General features: G+C 39.8%; 1 protein-coding gene across 4 annotated transcripts; it reads left to right on the top strand.

Moving 5' to 3' along the window:
- Window positions 1–264: 264 nt before the first annotated feature.
- On the top strand, window positions 265–22,735 carry usp10 (ubiquitin specific peptidase 10). Of its 4 annotated transcripts, none has more exons than XM_069693485.1 (15): window positions 265–511; window positions 6,585–6,653; window positions 7,096–7,141; window positions 7,543–7,602; window positions 9,345–10,580; window positions 13,476–13,567; window positions 14,537–14,646; window positions 14,735–14,793; window positions 14,876–14,979; window positions 15,395–15,494; window positions 15,938–16,118; window positions 17,120–17,285; window positions 18,059–18,203; window positions 18,998–19,063; window positions 19,594–22,735. In XM_069693485.1, the coding sequence occupies exons 1-15, from the start codon at window positions 491–493 to the stop codon at window positions 19,779–19,781; spliced, it is 2,643 nt and encodes an 880-aa protein (XP_069549586.1). In that variant the 5' UTR covers window positions 265–490; the 3' UTR covers window positions 19,782–22,735. The 4 variants fall into 4 exon arrangements, with proteins under 4 accessions (XP_069549586.1, XP_069549585.1, XP_069549588.1 ...); XM_069693484.1 differs by having other exon boundaries at window positions 9,342–10,580; XM_069693487.1 differs by lacking the exon at window positions 7,543–7,602.
- The last annotated feature ends 377 nt before the right edge of the window (window positions 22,736–23,112 follow it).

Below are 23,112 nucleotides of genomic sequence, written 5' to 3'. Positions count from 1 at the left end.
TGCTAACACTTAAATAATTTTACTTATGTAAAGTTTTAAATGCACGTCTTTTACAGTGCGTTAATAATATTTTACTTAAATAAAATACCTGAATACTTCTTCCATCCTCGTGTGCCCCACAAGTCTCAGTGCATCACGGGGACGATCGTCGGTTCGAGGTGAAGACTTTTATTTTGAAGTCCTCGAACCGAACACCACCGGAAGTGTTTGCCGTCGCTCCTCGAGCTCACGCTGCCACAACCGCGCGCTGGTTTTGGCTAGCAGGCGAGGAAGATGCTAGACGGAAATGGCGGTGACGGCGAGGCGAGCAGCATGAAGTGCTGATACATTTGCATGGATCAAAAAACTATCGACTGCCAGGACGACGTTGGGCAAAAATGACAATGACGTGGAAGTAGAAGACCTTTTGTAGCTGTCATTACAAACCTATAACACCTTCCCGGGAGAGTTTTCATCTTGTCAGCGGAGGAGAGATATTCTCACCGGGAGCATGGCTTCTTACAGCAACCAGGTAGCTAAGCTAGTCGGCTAACATTAGCCCGCAAAACAACTCCTGCTGAACGCGTTGAAACTTGTTATTTGTGGACTTTTATAAACGCGCCTCTTTCGCACAGTACGTCGACCAAAACTCGCACTACGCCGTAGTGGCGTTTTTGGTCCGTTGCGTGCTGTTATTTAAACACATCTGGCTTGTCGTGTCATTGAAAATCTTTTAAGTACTAAAAAAAAAAAAAAAAAAAAAAGTGCTTGCTAATGCCCCCCTAAGCCCCGTTGATACACCACCAAGCATGGTGACGCTAGCTAACAGGCCCCAGGTCTCCCTCCATTCAAATGAGCACAGCGATGCCGTGCTGCAGCTCCTTCACACCGTGACAGCCGCTTTACACACACACACACACACAAAACAACCCAAACACCGAAGCGTCCTTCATTTAATGTCCGGGCCGCATTAGCGTGAGATCCCGCACGTGTCACGTGTTATTTCTGAAGGGAAAAGTGGCTGAAAACTGCTGCGTTTTGTGCACATCGGCCCACCTGCTCTCTCAGGCCTTTTTTTTTTTTTTTTTTTTCTCCCGACACCAGATTTTCCACAACTGGTAAAAATAACAGCAAAAATAAATAAATAAATAAAATGTTAGTTTCGCTCTGACTCGCTTTGTAGCACGTTTTTTTTTTTTTTTTTTTTTTTTTTTTGCATGTGACAATTTGCCGTTTTGTGCGCGAGTCGTAAGATACTTTCTTGCGCGAGCTGTTAGCGCGCTAGCAGCTTTGCACAGGTGGTGTGTGCTCTTTCTTTTTTTTTTTTTTTTTTTTTTTTTTACACTTTGCAGTTAGTCCGCTAGCTGGTTAGCTAAATACAAATGCGACAGCGTGGGCCTCCGTTGATAGCGAATATTGATTTGACACGACTAGTAGCGGGATTGAGCTCGCGCACTGCCGCGCGTGTTGTTACGCAGCCAGTGACCAGGAGACGTGACTGAGATTGAAGAGTAACAACGTGAGTTTGGAGTCATTTCTGTGGAAGCTAAGCTGTCATGTGGAGGGGAGAGGAGGAGGAGGAGAGGGGGAGAAGGCCCATTTTGAGGTCTGGCTATCCAATGCAGAGAGACCATGCCAGGTCTGAAGTTTTTTTTTTTTTTATTTTTTTTTGCTATCTGACTGAATTTAAGTTTTACTTGAGACAAAAATCCACATAATACAATAAATTAAAAAAAAAATTAAAAACTCTAAAATGGAATTATTTGCACTATCGAGATAAACTTGTGGAGGACAGTCAAATAAACGGAACATGGCTAACGAGGTTAGGAAGGAAAACCTCACTGAAATCTTAATTCTGCAATGCTTTCACACTTCTTCCTGGACTCCCAAACTGAGCGTTTCTATTGGCTCACTATCCAGCTGAGTGAAAGCCTGGCTCAGCATTTTTCATACAAAGAATATTTATCCTTTCAAATGAATGCTCATGTCTGCTATTTTACCATGATGGGGGCGAGGGGGGCAATTCTAGTTAGATTCTTTTTAAATGTCTTTGGTGAATAGCGTAGCATAGAAAGGGCTGTAAAATGGTCTCAAGCCTTGACAGACAGGGGTCCTCCCCTGAATGTTGCCCGGCGGGGTTGGACCACTGTCAACTATTTAGATTGGTCTGGTTTTTTGTTTGTTACAAAAACTCGGTTTGATGTCACACTAAATGATAGTTTTCCCGTCATGCCGATTTACTCAGAGAAATGACGAGCATGTAGGTGAGCCCAGTTAAAAAGAAGAGATGATAGGTTAGCTGAATCCAAAAGAACGAAGTTAATAAAATAGGTAGAGCAGCCCAAAAAAAAATCACAGGCAGAACAAAACATAACGGCAGCAAAAGGGATTTCACTCTTCTGAGTGGAAACTTAGCAAACAGATCATTCTGGAAACGCTGCTCTCTATCTGCAACTACAGATACAATTTTGCTGAAGATTAATCATTATCTAGCAAGTGAGACACCTAAAAGGAGTATATCACTTATTTTATTTTGGCTAATTAGTAAAGCTGCTCCAATTGTGAGAGCCTACTGGATAAAGGATTTTGGTGATTTTTCTTTTGTTTGTTATTTTTTTTTTTTTTAATTTAAAAAATTGGGAGATTAGGTGCCGTTACCTCCAAGAGATATGCAGTAAATAATTTAGGCAACCGTTTAGTCCGTAATTCAGAATACTATTGCAGGGTCTATCGAATAAAAATAATCCTTAAAATATGCCATGTAGCTAATAACCGCCATTTTTTAGAAATAGATTGTTCTCCCAACAATGTTTAAAAACACAGTAAGGAACCATACTTAACATTTAGGTGACTTTTCCTTCTGTTTGAACACCGCAAGTGTGGTTTACCTATCTAAACTCATCAACTTGTCGCTGCAGTGTGAACTAGGTGCTTTCTCCCAGATGTTGCAGTATAAACCACAATGGTTTTGCTAATTGTAGTTTGGAATAAATTGTTCAGTAGAATTGGAAGACTTTTGTAACTTTAAACTGTTTTTGCAACATCACTGTTTTTGTAATGTCTCCTTTGAGATCCCTCAAAGAATCCTCACCACCCGTCTTGGGGAAACAGTACGCATAAACAAATCGGAGTCATCCATGTTGCACAACCTTTTCTGCTAAGACATGCTAAATGCATTCGCAAATACATTGGATTGCCAACACATTTGGTGCAGACATTAAAAATCTCCAAAGTATGAATCCTGATATCTTGTTTGCTCCCGATTTTCTTTTTCTTTCTTTTTTTCACACATCATCAAACCTCTGACGTGAATTCCAGCAGCCTCTGCTGTTTAAAAAAAAAAAAAAAAATGCTAGTGTTACCTTGAACACGTCACACTGAAGTGCACAGCACAATGTGATGGCTGCAACTAAAGATTATTTTCATGATCAAGTAGTCTATACAAAGTTTTCTTAATTAATCATCTCCTGTAAAAGTTTGCACAACACTGATTACACCACTTATATCAATGAGAGCACTAGACGGTTACAAATGTTGGTGGTTTAACATAATATCACACGTATAGCAGATTGTTTTGTTGGGCTGTGGCAGCTCATTGCTTTTCGTAGTTGATGGGGAATAGTTGAGGTTTGATTACAGAGGGAACAGCAGAAACTGCTTTACCCACTCAATCTAACTGCTATGTAACTGCTAATCGTCCACGGGATCATTAATATCAGGCGCAGGGGGGAGAAATTGTCATTCCAGTATCACTCTTTTTTTCTTCCAAGTCCAACAGGCATCATAATGTTCAGATAACTAAAAAGTAATCGGTGATGGTTTTATGGTTTACTGCCTGATCAGTAACTGATATTACCTGTCTTCCAGGCAAATACATGGAAATGACTCCTTTCTACGATTGTCATTCTACTTCACACCAATATGCAGACAAAGGCATTCATTGAAAACTAGTCTGGCCGTATTTGTCCTGGCGCTGCAGCATTTTCATGCCAAGTTGTCCATTAATAACTCTGCTGACCAGTTTAAGAGAACAAGCACAGAAGTGCTGGTTCGATACCCTGGTATGGTTACAGCACATGCATTGTTAAAGCAGCATCTGTTTTTGGGGGCCATCAGTAAAATTTCAAAGGCCATTATTTTAAAAACACTCAAGAGTTTTCTAGTTAACTGTTAGTATTTCTAAATGCCACCCAGGTTTGTATCGTGTGATAGTGATGCAGCTAAAAAGATTATTACTTGTGTATCATTTTTACGTCTGTACATTTTGCTATATGTGGATATATATATAAGCCACCTTTGTGTAAATCTAAAGTCAGTTTTAGGGGTTTCTTGTGTATTTGGGATTGACAGCAAGTTGTTTTTTTTTAAATTTTTAAATTTTTTTTTTTACAAATGGCTCATATCTGTAGATAACATCAGTTCCAGCTGAAAAGTCTCAGACAAATAAGTGTCAATGATGATGTAGACACTCGATCATCCTGTTCTGCATTGTCATGCTTGAAATCCGTAAGGCATAGTGTCACTAAAAGTCAAGTCACCGTGATAAAGTATACATATCACATTGTGATACTACTCAGGCCCTTGTTCCAGGCCCTTTTCTCTAGGCCTGTTGGGTGTGCGTGTCAGCGCGCACATGTGTGTGGTGTCGTCATGAAACTGTGCTGAAATCATACAGATGGCTAATTTGTTGTAATCCACAGTCCAAACCAACAGCAAGGGAAGCTTAGCATGGTACGTGTGGCACGCCTGCAGAAAGAGGCAAAGGGACATTCTTTCTGTTGTAATTGTATTAGCCATCCCGAGGCCGTTGGATTACGGCTGGCTGTTTGTCGCTTGTACTGCCATTTCAGCAATGTGGGCCCTCGCGTGGGGCCTCGTTTGCAAAGAGTTACATATGCTTGAGCTGCACTTTCTTTTCTCTGTGCCTACCCTTTCACGTTCCACTGTTTATTGCACTGAGAGGATTAACGGCATGGCTAGCGAGTTCATTTCACCTTTTCTCGGTGGCTTTGTTTTCTGTGCACATGTGGCCACTTGGTTGTCACAGTGTGGCGCTTCCTCTGAAGCTTTAAGGGTCATAGGTCAGCGTCGAAACGAAACCACACTTGATGGTATGGAAAATTAATTGACAGCTATTATATCTTGGAACGACAGAAAAAAACAAAAACAATGTAGGCTTCTGGCTGAATACCATGAGCAACTGAAGAGGAGGGAAGAGAGATTTAGTATCCTGCTATTCAGTGATCTTATTAAGTTGTAAATCTTCCTCCCTGTCCAACTGTTGATTACAGTGCCAATGCCTATTTATTAGCACATTGGTACTCTAATAATAAAATTGTGAACACAGATTCATCTGAGTACAAAGGGAGTTCTGTTTGGTCAAGTGTCAGGATGTCTTTTGGGTTAACCCAAAGGATACAACTGTTTAAAAAAATGTCCAAAAGGCAGAATTATTTAGTGTGTAATCATATAAGACAAAAGCAGCAAATCATAACATTTGAGATGCTTAAACTAATTCATATTTGCCACTTTTGTTTTAAAGTGACTCAAACAATGATTCCAATATCAAAAGTAGCAAATTATTTATGAAATGCAACAAATAGGTTTTTACATAATGTACTGGATGACTTAACATGTGAATTGTGTTGAGATTGTATATCTTAGTTTGTGATACTGCAGCAGAATAAGTGGTTATCTTGGTTAAAGGCAGGCTGTCCCCACTTTAAAGCAGCAAGAAACTGACACACATTGTAGTTCCCCTGTAGGAAATATGTCTGGTGAAAGTTAAACCAGAGTAGTCAGGTCACCTCAGTGGTCACTGTTGAGGAACAGATATCTCATGATGCGTCTCTGAGAAATGAAGCACTGTTTAGTGTGCAGTCAGCCACCCATGCTGTTATCTTAAGTGATTCATCATTTAATTATTGACTATTTTCTGCTCCAGATTTTTCACCTGACATGAGGAGCTCTAGTTGGCAGAGGGTGTCTGAATCCATGTAGTTTTTAATCTCACTGGCACACAAGTCAAATGCCTCTGTCATTTTAAGAGGCTCAAACCACATTCTTGGTTTAATTCTGTCAAAAGTCCATAAAGTTACAACAGTATATACACCTGCTTTGGCTTTTTTTTTTTTTTAGGATGAGGGTGTTTTGTATTAACCTGTGTTCACAACTTTACTGAGAACAAACAGTCCCTGGTATCAAATCACAGCTGTTTGAGTTCATGGTTTATGTATAACACTGCGTGACTCATCACTTCATGCTGTGCTCTACCTTTGCACAAGCTAGCAGCATTGCAGTAGTGGCTGGGTGATGACAGACCTTTGTAAGAGCCCTAGTAGCTGGATATCAAATGACGGCACCTTTTGAATGGGTTCCAGTTATGAGGTGGAAAGACCTGTCCTTCACAGTGCATTATTGACTGTTGATGGTAAATGCTGATGCACTAACGATCACGTTTAGAGAGTCCTCCTTCTTTTGGTCTGTCAGGCCATTCAAGAGCAGTTTCCTAATTTGGAATTAAGAGGAAAAACAAGTTTGAGAAAAGTGCATGTACTGCATTGTCACTATTTTCAATTAATGGTTGTATTGATTTCTTCCCACAGTACATCTTTGGGGAATTCAGCCCTGATGAGATCAATCAGTTTTTCGTGACGCCACGATGTTACGTTGAGGTAAGGAGATGCATTAGAAAGAAAAAATACTACTAGTTGTCTTTGCGTTGATAAATCATTGTTAAATGGGAGACCAGTGAAGTTCATTTTGAAATGAACTTCACTGGTCAGCAAGATATTTTGACTGGCAAAATATTTGAACTACATTTCCCTTGAACTCTGTTGTTCCCAAACACTACTCCTGATACTTTATTCATGAATTTAGGCTTCAGGTTGCCAAAACATGTTATGACAAAGTCACCACCATTAAGTGAAAATGACAGAACGATTATTGCGTATTGTAATTCTTCTTTGGGTTATAATGGTCCCCTGTTATGAAGCTTGGTTATTTTAAACATTAGTATTCGATCCTCTGCCAGTCCTTCATCTCGTCTCAAAAATATGGTTGAATTGTTAAATATTTGAAATGTTTCTTCAACTCGTAATTTTGTTTTCTCTACAGCTTCCTCCGTTCAATGACAAAGTCCCGTGCGTCAGTCAGTCTTCTGGTATGTACTTGTCACACACACACACACACACACACTAGATTGCTAGATTAGGTACTTTTTTTCTCTCTCTTAAAAATGTATTGGCATCAAAATACCCTGCGCTATCTCAGGAGATGGTTTTTCTCTTGACATCAAGTAGTTTTCCAAAGCAGGTCTTTGAAATGTAAGATTGAAGCTCAGGCTTAGCTTACCTGAGTCTCCTGGCAGGAAGATGCTTTTCACGTGCTTATTTTTTTTACACATATTTGTGCATACAGTATTTATTGTTTGGAATTAATTCATCACTTTAAGAATACCATTTTCATTCTTTAAATTTTGGGCCACCAAATTCAAAATGTTGTAGCAGCCACCTTTCTTTGCACATGACATTTGCCTTACCTTGATTTGTATTGATTATTTAGGAAGTTACTGCACTCCTGCTGTACCTTATATTATGGAGTCTATGGGACTGCAGGTTTGCGGTGAGTTGAGGAGTCTGACACCCTGTGGCTTGACTCGCTGTTGTACGTTTGCTGTAAAAACTGAAAATCCAGGTTTCAAAAACTGGTGGCTTTCTAAACTTTGCGCCTGTATTCTTTCTCTTGCCTGTTGGTAAAATCTGTAGAGCTTTGCATGCTCAAGATACTCTTTAAGTATCTTATCTTCTCTTGCATTTAATGCATTTTCACTACTGCAGGGATCCAAATTGAATTAAGATCGGATTGACTTGTCAAATGATTAACAATCACAGCTTATTTATTACTAAGGGCATAGTGATGGTTTCATGTGGTTGCTAACATGTGTGTACATATTTATCCTTACATTTTGAAGGTTTTACTGGTGAATGCATTTTACAGTAATGTAACACTAACAGAATATCCTCTCGTCCCAGTAGAGGAAGTAACTGCTGTTTTAACTCCTGCAGTACATCAGGGTTTACAGTTTAGGGGACCAATCAGCTGTCAGGATGAAAGTCACTTGAATGATTTTTCTGATTTGCACTTACTAATGTTTCCTGTTTATTCACCTTTGCACTTCGCGCCTCTCACTGCATAATAATTTACTATTTAAGCTGCCATGCAACACATTTGAACTAAACATTAAAGTATTTGTTTTGTGATAATGACATGATTTACTTGTTTTAAATTGTTCTATATTGCTATAGAGTTAGTTCCACTTTAAAATGCTGTCAAAAGTACTGCGTTTTCAAGACATTCTGGATATTAAAATCGTACCGATGTGTGGTCCTTTAGGAAAGAGCCATCATCCCTTTAATCTCTCATTATTAATTAGTTAAAGCTACATAAGCCGATCTGTGTTGAGTGACTTTAGAGATATTTTTATCGTATATGGTTTGAACAAATCCCCTGTGCCTTTTTACTCTCTGTCTATCATCCTTACAGGTTATATCAGGAAGGACCTGGTCTCAGCATTATTTCTAAAGACAAATCAAACACATCTTATAATAAACCTTTTCAACACTACTAAATACAAACTCAGTGAGGGATAGTACATGTTGAAGGTTTTTCTTTTGTGACAGTTGAGCACCAAACAGCAGAAAGAGGTTGACTACTAATATTGTACATTTATTTTTGTTTTAGCTGGATTAGGAACAAAATATACAAACTGTCCTGCTTTTTCAAAAGGAAAACCAAAATCTGATTTTATTAATCATAGCCTCCAGTGATTCTCATTTAGTTTTTATTCAGAATTTTGATTGACACAGTTTTATCAGGCTGCTAAAAAAATCAGGGCACTTAACACATTTTTCAGAACCACATGCACATCACAGCTTTCCAAGTTTGACCATTTGGTGATCTGCTGCTACTTGTTTGAAAATGAAAATCACTATCACAATATGACGTAGAGTATGTAGCCCGAAGACAGTAATGTCCTCTCCAGGCCTAACTGTGAATGTTGAATCACCCCGCTTCTGGGATTCACATGAGCCCAGAAGGAATGCGGTTTTAGGATAGACACAACAGTAGTCGACAAAAATAGGTCCAGCGGAATTTCTTTTCTTTTTGTTGCTATGTCTGATCCTGTCAGAGAGCTCCCACGACCCCCTTTAGTGATGGCTTTCTTGTTCAGAAATAAAGATTTTATATCAAATTCTGCTGCAGGGAGAAAAATATAAGCGTCTGTTTTTTGTAAATAGGCTTTTAGGCTGTATCTAAAGACAGTGCTCTGTATTTCTAATTGATTGAAATGTTATCTACAGCAGAAGACTATCAGCGCATTGAGTTTGGTGTTGACGAGGTGATGGAGTCCAAGGCTATTGGGGTGAACGATCCTTTGTATAAGGTGTCGAGCACCCTCAACCCACAGGCTCCAGAGTTCATCCTCGGCTGCCAGTCGGCCCAGAAAGCTCAACAGACAGCTCCTCCAGAAGCTGATGTGCCTGACGGAGCCCACTTCGACTCAATGGATGGACCTGACTCGGAGGCCTCAGCCCTGGACAACCACCAGGCCTGCCAGGACATGGACGGACTCCCTGGCAGCCTGGGACAGCGAGAGCGAAAGAAAAAGAAAAAGCGACCGCCGGGGTACTACAACTACCTGGACCCGTCGACTGGCAACAGCAACAGCAGCGCCGGTTCAGCTGATGGAACGCCTGTGACAGCACTGGTGAACGGACATGCACTCGGTGGCCCTCACCACAGTACCGAGGATGTGGACAGTAAGGCATTGTCAGGGGCTGAACTTTCCACCCCTGGACCTGTCTCCATGGCAACGTCAACAGCTGCTGTGACAGCAGCCAAGTTTGCCCCCACATCCACTGCCAATCAGAGGACTTGTGATAGCCCTGATGACTCTTCTTTGGACTTAACAAGTGGAACTGCCTCTTTATCAGATGGCAACAATGCAACTTCCTCCTCTTCATCGTCCTCTCAAAGCAGAGGAATGACAGAGGGGCCGAGGACTGCAGATCAGCAGCCTGATCATTTGGCTCCACGGAGCCCTGAACTTTCTGTTACTGTACACAGCCCCCGCTCCAAATCACCTCTTCCTCCTTCAGCTGCTGTGGCCACCCCCTCTCTCATTACTTCCATTACGACTACTGAACTTGAAGGAAGGGAAGTAGGAGACAGTGGGGTGGCCAATGGGGTAGCAGAGCCTAAAACTCCTGTCAGTGCCGATGGACACAAAGAAGACTGTGAGAGTGGGGACCAGGCTCAGCCGGTCAGCCCAGACCCTGCTGCCCAGCCAGTAGTGACAGAGCAGGCGCATTCGCCTGCAATTCCAGCTGCACCTACTGCCAATCTTCCCAAATCCTGGGCTAGCCTCTTTCACAACTCCAAGCCTCTGCCCGGGGGCCCTCAGGCCTTTGTGGAGGTAAAGAATGTTGTGGAGGTCGTGTCTCCCTCCCTCGCTATGCCAGAGCAGCCTGAGAAAGTGGGGGAGGTAAAAGAAGGCCCTGTCCACGTATCAGAGGATCCCATGGCCCCTAAACTTGCAGGTATTATTTTTTAAATGTTAACTAGCATAGCCTTTTATGTCATCTCCAGTTAAAGTGTTTTGCTGCAAGAGACATGTCGACTGCTCCTAAATTCACTCTCCTCCACGTGGTGGCGATGTTGAGATAATTATACTGTGCCTGCTCCTGTTGCTAAGTGAGCATAAGCTTTTAAACACTTGATGTTCAGGAAGAGTACGATTGATGACTGAGAAAATGTCCTAATCATTGCTAATTATCCCAAATTCATTATGTATTGAGTCTGAACTGCACAGATTGCTCAGTAACACCTTCCCTCAAATAGAGGTTAGAGGTCTGTTACACTCATGTTCAAGACATGAACACTAGATGGGGTACTACATCCAAAATAGCTGTCAAAAATGAAGTCACATTTGTGTAACCCACTTTATCTCGTTGCAGCATTATAAGTAGACCAGGAATGCCTTGCAGTGCTCACACCATCTTAAAACAGGTGGATGATTTCGGTCTCTCAGGTCTTTCATCTTTCATGTTGCAGATGTGTGTTCCTCTGGACTATAGATCTAATAGTTCTCTTCAAATGTGCGTTGGGTGCAATTTTATATTTTAGGTTGTTGGTAGGTGGTTATTGGACTGTTATTTTGGGTCATTATTTCAGTTTAGATACATTTAAATATGATGGAGTTTGCATTTGTTAATAAGCCAAACAGCTGCAAATTGGACTGAATTTGGCCACTGTTAAACAAAAGAAAAAGATGATGCCTTGTGAATACCCTGTTTTTGTTTCATATGGACATGTTCACTTGACACAAACCAAAAATGTGCTTTCTAAAGTAGAGTTTTCAGAGTTGTAGCTTCAACCTTCACAAAACAGCATCTTTTTTTTTTTTTTTTTTTTTTTTTTTTGCTAAAAAAGGAGAAAATAACTTCTTCAAATGTCTCATTGATCAAGTCAGGCTGGAAAACAAACAATTGTGGTTTGGCTTAATGTTGAGAAGGATCATTTGGAGTGAACACACAAACAACCACCACAACAAAGTGTGATGGGAGCTTTTATTTAACAACTTGTAGACATACAAGATACCAAATTTTGTGTTGTGTATTTTGTTGTGCCAAATCTGAAATGTTTTTTTTTCTATTCAAGTAGACTTTAATAAGCAGGATGTCAGTTTTGTCTATTTGGATGAAGCTGATTATACTGTGTGTACATCCACATGTTTGGGTTGTTGTACAACTGTTGTCTCAGAGGGGTTTGGAGACTCACCAGAGACCTCATTTATTTGTCCACCCAGACACTGGATTGAGTTCCACTTTGAACACAATCCCGTTGAGTTAAAAACACACATTTGTCTCAAATAGGAGGTACCCGGCACATATCGTGTGTAACTTGAGATGCAAAGGTTCAATTTTACAGCAACAATGTTTTTACTTTTGAGATGGAAATTTTAAGTTCGGCATGCGAAAGAACCAGAAAACCTTGTGGATGTATTTTTATCTGCAGAACATGGTTTTCATAGCTTGACAGACATCGGTTCAGACCACATGTTTTAAAACACTCCAACCACTGGAATTACATACAAGTCAAAGTAGCCGTTGGTTATGTTGACTTTCTCAACTTAATTGTTATTTCTGTGGGATAATGGTGTGACATAGCAAGAACACTATAGACTGATGGATAATGCGATTACAGGCAGATGGAAATTTATCCCCACTGTTGATTACTCTGCATTTTAGTTCCAAAACAATTTGATTTGAATGTGTTTATTTGATGGTGCTTTGTCTGTATTAGCTCCATTGGAACTCGAAAGAGATAGACTTACTTGGAATTACGCCAGCGTGGAGCCACAGACTTTCAGTTCGTACAGTTTATATCACTGATGGATTGAAATGGAGCAGCAAAAAAGAAATCAGTGAACTTGTAAACTTGCCTCAGCAATGAAAAGTTACTTTGATATTTTCACACCTGTGTGCGTAGCGCAGTTCACAGATGTGTAAAATTACAAACACAGACCATAAGCAGCTATATAGTCATTTACTAAACAATGAATTGACCACAGGTGTTGTATGTTTGTGTAAAGTAATACACACAGAAATAAGTTTGTAAACTAGCTGCTCTCCTTCACGTTACTCAGGCTGGATTTCCCTGCACAGATTATAGTATCAGTATTTTGCACCTTTCTCCTACCAGAGAAGTGAGTCAGTATGATCCACTAATTTTTTTCTGCCTTGCTTCAAAACCTCATTTCTTGAGGATATATTAAATAACACAGTTTCACAAAAAGTGAAGCACTGGTGCAATAAATGGGTTATAATTAACAGTCCTACATACGTTTACACAAGAGAAATAGGTCAGTTTAAAATGATAGAAGCTCTATAGAGCGCTTTGGCTTCTTCTGATTATGCAGTGGATACTGTTTTTTTTTTTTTTTTTAAATTTTTAAAGCAGTAGTAAAATGATTAACTTAAGTACATGTTATGAAAGTACAGGGGAAACGAAGCACACGCTTCAGCATATTCATAATTTATTTGGTATTTATATGGTCTGATTTGTATTTGTCATTGTTCTCGTAGTCGCAGCGAAATTAATGATGTTTTTTTTAATTCATAAATCATTTGTGTAAAAGTCCGTCCACGTTACCATGGGAGCTGTGTTGTAAATGACTGTCTCCCTTCCTAGGCGTGGTACAACATGTTCTTGTTCTTATTCAGACAGTCTCTTGTGCTCTTATCACAAGAGGTAGCAATGGAAGAAGGAACATTTTTGATAAAATGAAAATGTACTTGTGATTCAGGGGTGATTTCATGTTTAGCACTATATTACTCTGACTGAAAGTATTCAGTCATAGTTATGCTTTCATTGTTTGTTGCAGTTGTACAAGGCTACTTGTTTACAAATATTGTGTTTGTTTGAATCCCCAGAACTTATTGAGAATGTGAAGTTGATACATAAACCAGTGTCTTTGCAGCCGAGAGGACTGATCAACAAGGGAAACTGGTGCTATATCAACGCTGTATCCTTTCGCAACTTTTTGCTGCACCAGCTTCTTTTAGTCCTTCATTTACATGGTTGGCTGCAGATAAGATGGCTTACTTGTATATTAGTAATATGTCAAATGAAACAAAGGAGAAATCCTGTCACATTTCCAAGGAATTGTGTTTTAAAAATACTGTGAATATTTTTTTTCTCCTGTGACTTTCTTAGAAGCGAGTTTCAGCTGTGTCAGGGGAATTCCTAGAAAGCTCAGAACATGTTAATAGGTTAGGGTTCATATTTTTTATGGGTGCTTTCTGGAAATGAATGAAAACTTCACAGCTTTGGTTCATTCAAGACATTTCAATTTTTTTGAGTTACAAAATCCTCCTTTCCAATGCCGGTACCGACTTAACTCTACATGCTTTAAAAAATTATTATTATTATTATTATTATTTTTTAATGCTTCCGCTGGACAAAATTGTAGATCGTATCTGTGAATTTTAAGATATCACCATCAAGGTTTTTAAGCGAGCTGAGCCGATCCTAAAATGTGAAGTGAAAACACTACAGACCAGATTGGTCACAGAGTCGTCACAATCCCTGCGTGCAACACGTCATGCTGTCATGTTGCACAAAAACTGCCATTGTTATATAGCCAGGCCACCAAAATGACCATAATTCTGTTTTCATTCATTCATTGGACTACTGCATTAATGGTAACCCACAAAACCATGCTGTGGTGTCTGGTTGCTGACGAAAAGGATTCACTAAGTGTGTGTGTTGCACTGAGAGTGACTTCATGTTGTCGCACTGAGGGAGAATTGTTTCCAGTGAAAAGCGAAAGTTATCAAAGTCGAGCAAATACTGGCAGTGGAAAAGGTACTAAGATGACCACCTGGGGTTTCCCTACATTAGAACTTACTCCTCCACTAATATCAAAGTTAGAAACAGCGTAGCAAATAGTTGTTCCTACATGCTGTTTTCATCCCTGACTCTGAGCACTCAGACCCTACAGGCCCTGATTGCATGCCCGCCCATGTATCACCTGATGAAGTCCATTCCTCTGCATAATGAAACGCAGAGATCCTGCACCTCCACACCCATGATGGACAACTTGTAAGTAACATTTCTGCAGGTTGACATCAAATTTGTGAAATGTGTTGTGGTCAGAAACATGACTGCTGTGTTTCTTTGTGTCTGGCAGTGTAAGGCTGGTGAATGAGTTTAACAATATGCCTGTGCCATCAAAACCCAAACAACAAGGTAAGATGATAGACGGCGTGACAAAAGACACTTGGTAACACTTTCTGTCAGCATCACTGATGTTGTGTAAATGTGTCCACAGCCGTTGGTGAGAAGGTCGTAAAAGACATTCGGCCTGGAGTACCTTTTGAACCAACTTACATTTATAGACTGCTCACACTCATCAAGTCAAGTCTTTCTGAGAAGGTAAGTTGTGCTGCCTCTGCATACATTACATATTCACTGCAGAGCAATGCGTCAGGGTGTTTTTGTAATGTCCACACATTGAATGCTCTTCCTCGGGAACAGACTGCGTCAGGAGTCTTGTTTTTGTTTAAACACATTTTTCAGTTCAGAATTTGACAACTTGTCTGAATATAAGAATTGAATGTGTTACACATGCTGACTCCGTGGAGGAAACTATTGAAATGAGATGGTCATCTTTTGATATCTAATGAGACTCCCGCTCATCCAGTCTCACTGTACACACTTTCCAGTCCGTCTACCTCAGTCAATGAATGTTTGCACATTCCTGTGTGCACACCAGCGTTTTTATTTGACAGAAGACATATTCCTGTTCAAGTGTATTAATTGCGCCGGTGTCCTTATCCTCTGCTCTCAGGGTCGACAAGAGGATGCGGAGGAGTATCTTGGCTTCACACTCAATGGATTGCACGAGGAGATGCTGGCTTTGAAAAAACTAATCTCGCCTCAGGAAGAGAGTAAGCAGCTTTTACCACTTACCTGTTAATACCATATCAGAAGGCCGATAAGGTGTTTGTAGATAAGTCTACTGCCTAATTGGATTCATTGTTTGCATATTGTTGCCCTTCTCTGTTTTAAATTGCCTCTGTTGTCGGGTTTGTGAAGTTTTTATGTTACTTGTTGGTTTTTAATTAAATAAAAAAGAAGTAATTATGAAATGGCATAATAATGTGACTGTATTCCTGAAGGTTCTTATAAAGAAAAATTCCAGAATGACATATACTACTACTAATAATAATATTATCGTCTAATTGTCCCAGAATCTATAGAGTGAAGTGATAATTAGTTCCTGCAACTTTTAAACTAACACGACTTCAGGAGAGGAGTTAATTTAACTTTCCTCATGTCTCTGAAGTATTTAGATTTGCCTCTGAAGCCTGTATTTTTTTTTTTTTAACAGAATCTCCTACACCCAACGGACCAGAGTCACAGCCTGGTGTGGAGGAGGATGTTGCTGATAAGGAGGAGGAAGGTAGTGAGGATGAGTGGGAGCAAGTGGGTCCCCGAAACAAGACTTCTATCACTCGCCAAGCTGACTTTGTTCGCACACCCATCACTGATATCTTTGGTGGACACATCAGGTACGTTGACAGAGAGGTCGAGATGAGGTGATGTGGAAATAATGAATTCTGTCAACAGAAAATATTTCTCATGAAGTTTTACAACACGGGAGTATCTTCTGTTGGTTTTAGCTTCCATCCACAGTTAAAACACCAACCACGGGTAAAACAAAGTTCAGCTTCAGCTGTGCATCCTGGGCTTGTTATGCTGCTCTGGACTTGAGGTTTTTAACCTCCGTTTCTGTTGGCGTCACAAAGTGGTCTGCCACCTCCAGTTTTACGTTATTTCTCCAACAAGCACGTATAGTCCTTCATAACAACAGCCTGCTGTGGGTCAGAAGTCACGACAGCAAGACGTGGGGCCCCCATCCACAAACAAAGGTCTTAACTTTCAGACAAATTGGAAAGTTAAAGACCTGTGGGGCTGCAGACTGCCTAAATAATATGTTGTATGAGGTTCTGGTCTGGCACAGTCCTGGTGTACGCTGGTTACACTGTTTTAAAGGATTATTTTCTCAGAAATGGTTGCGCCCGGAGAAATGAAATACAGGAGTGTATGTTTAGAGAGAGTGGTGTGTGTGTACCCACTGAGCTTGGATATAACCCATGGATCTTTTTTTTTTTAAACACTAGTCACACTAATTGGTTTGAGTTGAGAAATCTTTCAACAATTATTTGAAAATAATTTTAAGTGTTTTAGCATCTATCATGCGGGGTGTTTTTCCTTGTAAATCTTCAGGCTGAGTTTGGAACAACACGGTCAGTTATCTGCAATCATCCATTGTCAGCTGGGAGGTCTTGAAGTGCTATAGATGAAACTTTTTTTTTTTTTTTTAATGCAAAAGGGAATACCGTGAAGTGGTCACGGATTGTCATATTATGATCATATTTGCAAAAAAAAAAAAAGGTTATGCAAGTACTGAGAGCCATTTTATTCACACCACTTGATCGGTCCATGCCTCCATGTCTCTTACTATCTTCAAAAAGAAAAAAAAGATTCTAACGGTCTGTTTGTTTCTCAGATCGGTGGTGTATCAACAAAACTCTAAAGAGTCGGCCACTCTGCAGCCTTTCTTTACCCTGCAGCTGGACATCCAGTCCGAGAAGATCCGTACAGTCCAGGAGGCTCTAGAAACCTTGGTGGCTCGAGAGTCGGTCCAGGGCTACACTTCTAAAACCAAGCAAGAGGTAAACACAACGTGCACTTTCAGGAGGCGGTTTACTTAAGATCAGTGATGCACATTATCAAATTACTAACTCATAAATACACTGTATTTGTTATATTTGTGCTCTTGACACAATTCTTCAGTGAGTTTATTTATTGGCAAAAAAATATGTATATATAAAGTGCATAACGATGTTTGTGATTTGTGTAATAAATCGTTGCACTACTTACAGTTTACCACACATGGAGAGTAATGTTGGTCACCCATTGAGAAATACATGCATCTTTATTGAATTGTCTTCACAAATATGGCGAGTGTTGCCTTGGGCCTCAGTACAGACCTCACAAATACTGAAGAAAATACCAAACTGTTCGAAAACTGCAGTCTTTGAACATTAAGGTGAAACAACGAGTGCAGGGAACATCTGCACTACATCTGTATTATTGACATCTTTGTAGTTAGTTTTTTTTTTAATTGATAGATAAACCTACCATTTTGTTTTATTTTTTGCCATTTTAAATACAGTTCCCTTTGGTCCACAGCTTGACTTGTCTATAGTGCTTTTATAATGCGATTTATGAGTCATAGCTTTGAAGGGCTCTTGTGTTTCCAACAAAATGTTACCTCTTGATTTGTTCGTTCCTGTTCTGTTTAGAAGAAATTCATTTGGTTTTAAGTTTCCAATAAACTTATGTGAGTCTTTAAAGTGGTAAACCCTTTTCTTTGATATTTTGTTACCATCACAGTATTTTCTCTGACTACATGTCTTCCTCATCGTTATGTCCTCGCTTTCAGATCGAGATAAGTCGGAGGGTAACTCTGGAAGAGCTGCCCCCCGTGCTGGTGCTGCATCTCAAGAGATTTGTTTTTGAGAAGACTGGAGGCTGCCAGAAACTGACGAAGAATATTGATTACCCCGTTGACCTGGAAATCAGCAAAGGTATGCTCCCAGTCATACCACTGAAAACCGGTTGAAGTGTTTTTCCAAAGTTGCTGTCACCCGTTAACGACACCCAGAGAGCTCTAGCCCCGATAACGTGATCAAATAACTTCTTAGTTTTTACCGTGGATAATTTATTCCACGAGTTGGCCAATAAAAATACATGTGTCTGTACCCCGGGCAAAACATGGCTCCCCAGAGGATCCTTTTTTATTTGCTCATGTTGATTTACAAAAAGACAAATCAGAGATTTGTTTTTAATAGGAATGACTTATCTGCTCAGCTCGGGAGTGGCGCATGAATCTGGTGCAACATTACATTCTGATTGGATCAGATTACACAATCATTGTCAGGCGTAGCTAAAGTAAGATAGCTGAAGACAAGAAGTTCCGAATGAATCAGAACAGTGTTACAGTGAACTTTGCAATCCCCATGTGTTTATTCACTATTATGTGCAAATACTGACTCTGAAATGAAGTTCAGTTTTTAGATGCCTATTATATTGTGGATTCAAATTTTGAAATGTTGTTTCATAAAGTAAAATGGTCGTATGTAGGTTGCTGCTGCAGTTTTTCAACATAAACCACTTAAATTGCTACTTTTGTTCTTCCCCATTTGATAAAAGCTTTTTATATAATCTATCAAACAATGTTTCAATTGAGTCTCGAGCTCTGTTTAACGATTTACTCAAGCTTGGCATGGTGAAACACAGTCTGTATTTCATTTGAGTTTATTCAGTGGTTTGGAACATCTTGTTCTAATCAGGGAATTTCATAACCAAACTTTCCTTTCAGATCTCTTGTCCTCTGGAGTGCGAAGCAAAGTTGTGAAAGGCCAAAGAACTTACAGGCTCTTTGCAGGTGTGTTTGTGTTTCATTGTTTATGTGCACATTAATTGCATCTGCTGCAGAGGGTTGTGATAGTTCTATGTTTTTGTAATATATTGTCAATTCACCGTGATGTGCATTGTGTTATTATTATATTATGGTAATTATGATAAACTTTGATGTTTGGATTGAGTTCCTCTACATCTATCTACATCCCATACCATGATGAATATATATACTATAATAAATTATTTTAGTTACACCACACTACATGGTGTCAATACTAAACACTATAAATAGATAAACAACTATAAATATATATGTGTGTGTGTGTGTATATATATATATATATGTATAACATAAAATATAATTAATTCTAAAGACATGTAAGACTTATATAGACATATATATATATATATATATGTATATGTGTATATGGACTAGTCACTGTTCACACTACATTGTTCAACTTTGAAGTCATGGAATAGTAAAAACCTTTAAATATATAATTCCACATTTCTGTAATGTCTCACCCCCTCCCCCTTGTCTCTCAACTTTACCAGTTGTCTATCACCATGGAAACAGCGCGACAGGCGGTCATTACACCACGGATGTCTTCCACATTGGTCTTAACGGCTGGCTGCGCATTGACGACCAGGCAGTGAAGGTCATCAACCAGTACCAGGTGGTGAAGCAGACTGCAGAGCGCACCGCCTACCTGCTGTACTACCGCCGCGTCGACCTGCTGTAGACACAAACACAAACACAAACACACATGCACATGCACGCACGCACGCACACACACACACACACACACACACACATATCCCAACATACACGCACACATCCCAACATACACGCAAGAAAACCTAATATATTCACAAACACAGACCACACATGCTCAAAATGCACTCGTTGACAGTACAGTACATCTCAACATGACACGAACACACACCAAACTAATGAACAGGAACACTGCCCAACTTGTTCTCTTGCAAGATTTTTCCTCTTCTTCCCTCCTGTCCCCGCTTTCCTGAGAACCAGCTTTTCCAACACCTTTTTCCTTGTCTCCTTTTTCATTTCCGAAGAAGAGAAGCAAGCTGCATTCACAAAGATTTCCCTGTGACTGCTCTCTCTTCTCTGCACCACTGCTGTTTTTTTTTTTGTTGTTTTTTTTGGTTTTTTCCCTTTTTTGTTTTACTTCTAAAGCAGCAAGAAAGGACTGTTGAATAGACAGAGGTGGGGTTGGGGTCACAGGTTAGGACCTGACGCTCACCTCTGACTGAGCCTACACCTTGGCTCAGATGGCGAACAGTGGACTCACTCACACAGGAAGAACTGTCGACCACAGGCTGCAAGTGGACTGCTGGGGTAATTCTCTTGTTCAAATGACCTTTTTTAAGGAAATGACCTAGAAATATCAGTATTTGCCTTTTAGTAAAAGGGAACTGTTGGCCTCATGAATTTGCAGCAGTTTAAAAGCCTGATATCTGCCCTCGTGCATTGAAAAGGCCCAGCACCAGCATTATCATGAGTCTCTCCCCCCAAGGCCAGATTGTTTTCTTCTCTGCCTCCACCAACTCCTCCTTCATTTTCTCACTTTTACGATGCTTTGAAGTCTAGGTACAACTTGAGCCATCAAAAACAGGAAAAAAAAAGGACTAGGGGAACATTAAATGGGAACTGAACAGCTTCCTTGTTTTGAGAGATCCTTGTTATGGTATTTGGGTTTAGATTTAGAACGACTATCTAAAAAATATTAATGCGCTTTAGAATTAATAACAAACAAGCTTCTGTGCACAAAGTATAAACTGATTGATGATTACAGTATGACAGGCAAATGCATATTTTACAAATATCTAGATTCAAATGGGGAAAAAAAAAAAATCATTTGAAGAGATCTAGCTGACTGAAAACTTTTTTGAGTAATTAAGGACTGTGCCGATTTTTAGAGTCAGTTCTTGCACTGTCAAAGTGGCAACCAATCAGGACCGAATCCACTGCAACCCTGCCCTTGTTTACTTTGTACATTTCCTTCTCTAGCCATTCTTCTTTTCTTTTTGTTGTTTATTGTCTAAAGGTTCCACCTGTGTATTGGTGGGTTATCAGTGTAGTTTTGAGCCACACCAACCCTCTTACCCCCCAACTCAGCAGAAAGCGGGGGCTGCCTTAGGTTCAACGTGTGATGTTTTTCCACTCCGTGTTCGAGTGTATCCCTGATCAGGCGGCAACTCCAAGTCTAATGTCTGTGACGAGTTAAGGGAATGTACCCGACACCTGTATTTACTCTTTTGTGGCTCAACGTTTCCTCCCAGTCGAGGGAAACAGAGTTGAGGGGAAGTGGGACTACACCTGTGCTAAGCTCTGCATGAAGACCCCGGACATGCGCACAAAAGGAGATAGTGTTTGCTTTTGTTGAAAATATTGATTTTTGGAAAATTCATTGATTTTGTTTTCTTTCTTTTTTTGAGTTACTAAAAGATGTCTTTTTTTCTTCTTTTCTTTTTTTTTTTTTCTTCTTTTTGTCATTGATCATTTATTGGATGTCCTAATGCTCTCGCTCCCTTCAGAAAAAATATGCTTGCATTTGAATTCGTGTTTGAAAAGAAATTACACAGGCTTAAGCACAACAACAAATAAAATTGAACTAGTTCTTTGCTTGATATTTATTTCCTTTTTGTCATTTTTTTCTTTTAATTTTGTATTGTTTTTTTGGTTTTTTTCTTTTTTTTTTCTTTTTTTTTTAACTCAAAACTCATTGAATAACAACAGCCAATGTCAGACTGTCAGTATTAACACTTCAGCTCAAGTATTTAGGTAAACCTTTTATCTAAAAATTTCTCCTGGCTGTCTCATCCAGACTTCAGTTTCTCACACAAACCTTTCTATTGAAGTCCACAGGTGAGTTTTACTGCGCGAGATCAAAGAATCGTTCCTCTATTTTAAGAGCAGTACGTGGATTTAAGTTCATTTAACGTGCGTCTCTTGTTTGTAAGTTCACAAAGCCTGATTAGTTCAGTCTTTCAAGTTGAAATTGAATTTAAGTAACATTTAGCAAAATTCTACATTGAATTATTCCGTGCATTATTTTTGGCCAACATTATGTGGTGCATCGTGTCGATTGACTTTTCTTGGGGTTTCAAAGTCAGAAACCTTTTCCCAGGTAAACCAAAGGACAACATTAAATGGGCCCTTCTGCCTTCCATTCAATTTAAATCCTGACTTTATTTTGCCTTTTCCATCCGAGGTCTTGTTGCCATGTCTCATCACAATCCACGGCTCATCGCACACAGGAAATGGCATGCTGTTTAGACAGTTGATACATCTTATAACTTTCACTATAGTTCAGTTGTGCTGCTGGCTTTGTAGTCATTTCTGCACAAATTGTGACATTGTTGGATTTGCATATTTTCTTTCCTCTTTTCAAGAATGTTTGGAAGTTGGGACTTTGAAACGGACACTTTGAGCTTTCTGTTGTACAGTTTTATCTCAGTGTCTGATGGCTGGTCAGGAAGTGTGCTGGTGAAATGCTTCAATAATGTCTTTTCAGTATGTGCTCCTAACACTATTGTCTGCTGGGAATTGTTGGGATACTGACCCACAAACAAAATCTATACTGTCTGTTAATTTCAAGCCTCCAGCATTCTATTTTGTTTATTGTTCAAATAAAGGATTGTGCAAAAAGCAGTTTGCTAATCAAGTGCAGTCCGAAGACTACCTTGCTTCCTTCTAATACACTGACACCACGTAGTGAAAACCTCGGCAGCCTCTCCGCAGTGGACTGGCCTGCAGAACAATGTGCACAATGTACCAAAACAACAGAATCATCCCCAGAGTCTTGGGTCTACCACACATTTGAATTGGTCTCTCGTTCCTGTATGTCAACATACATACGTGTAGTATGTTATATCTCCCTCTGCTGTGGTCTAGCTAGTTGCCACGCTGCTCTTCTCGGTCCGTGGCTGGGCTCGCCTCAGTTTGGTTTAATGGGAAGCAGACCCATCATTGAAAAATTTGCCATGTAAGGTTTTTCTGCCCATTTCGTAGAACTTCTTACTATTTATTCCCTTCTTACTATAGCT

Source organism: Brachyistius frenatus, unplaced genomic scaffold (assembly GCF_029030835.1).
Source record: "Brachyistius frenatus isolate BFR_SWC_R1_liver_20210118 unplaced genomic scaffold, ASM2903083v1 Contig_15, whole genome shotgun sequence".
In the NCBI taxonomy this organism is placed as follows: Eukaryota; Metazoa; Chordata; class Actinopteri; family Embiotocidae; genus Brachyistius; species Brachyistius frenatus.
The sequence above is the reverse complement of the archived record's forward strand: the minus strand, read 5'-3'. Positions and strand labels throughout refer to the sequence as shown.

Excerpts from the sequence above, each read along its gene's own strand:
- usp10 (XM_069693484.1), top strand. The coding sequence starts at position 491 with ATGGCTTCTTACAGCAACCAG. Across the intron at positions 14,647-14,734 it reads ACACCCATGATGGACAACTT|TGTAAGGCTGGTGAATGAGT; the intron begins GTAAGTAACATT and ends TGTGTCTGGCAG. Across the intron at positions 16,119-17,119 it reads ATCTTTGGTGGACACATCAG|ATCGGTGGTGTATCAACAAA; the intron begins GTACGTTGACAG and ends TTTGTTTCTCAG.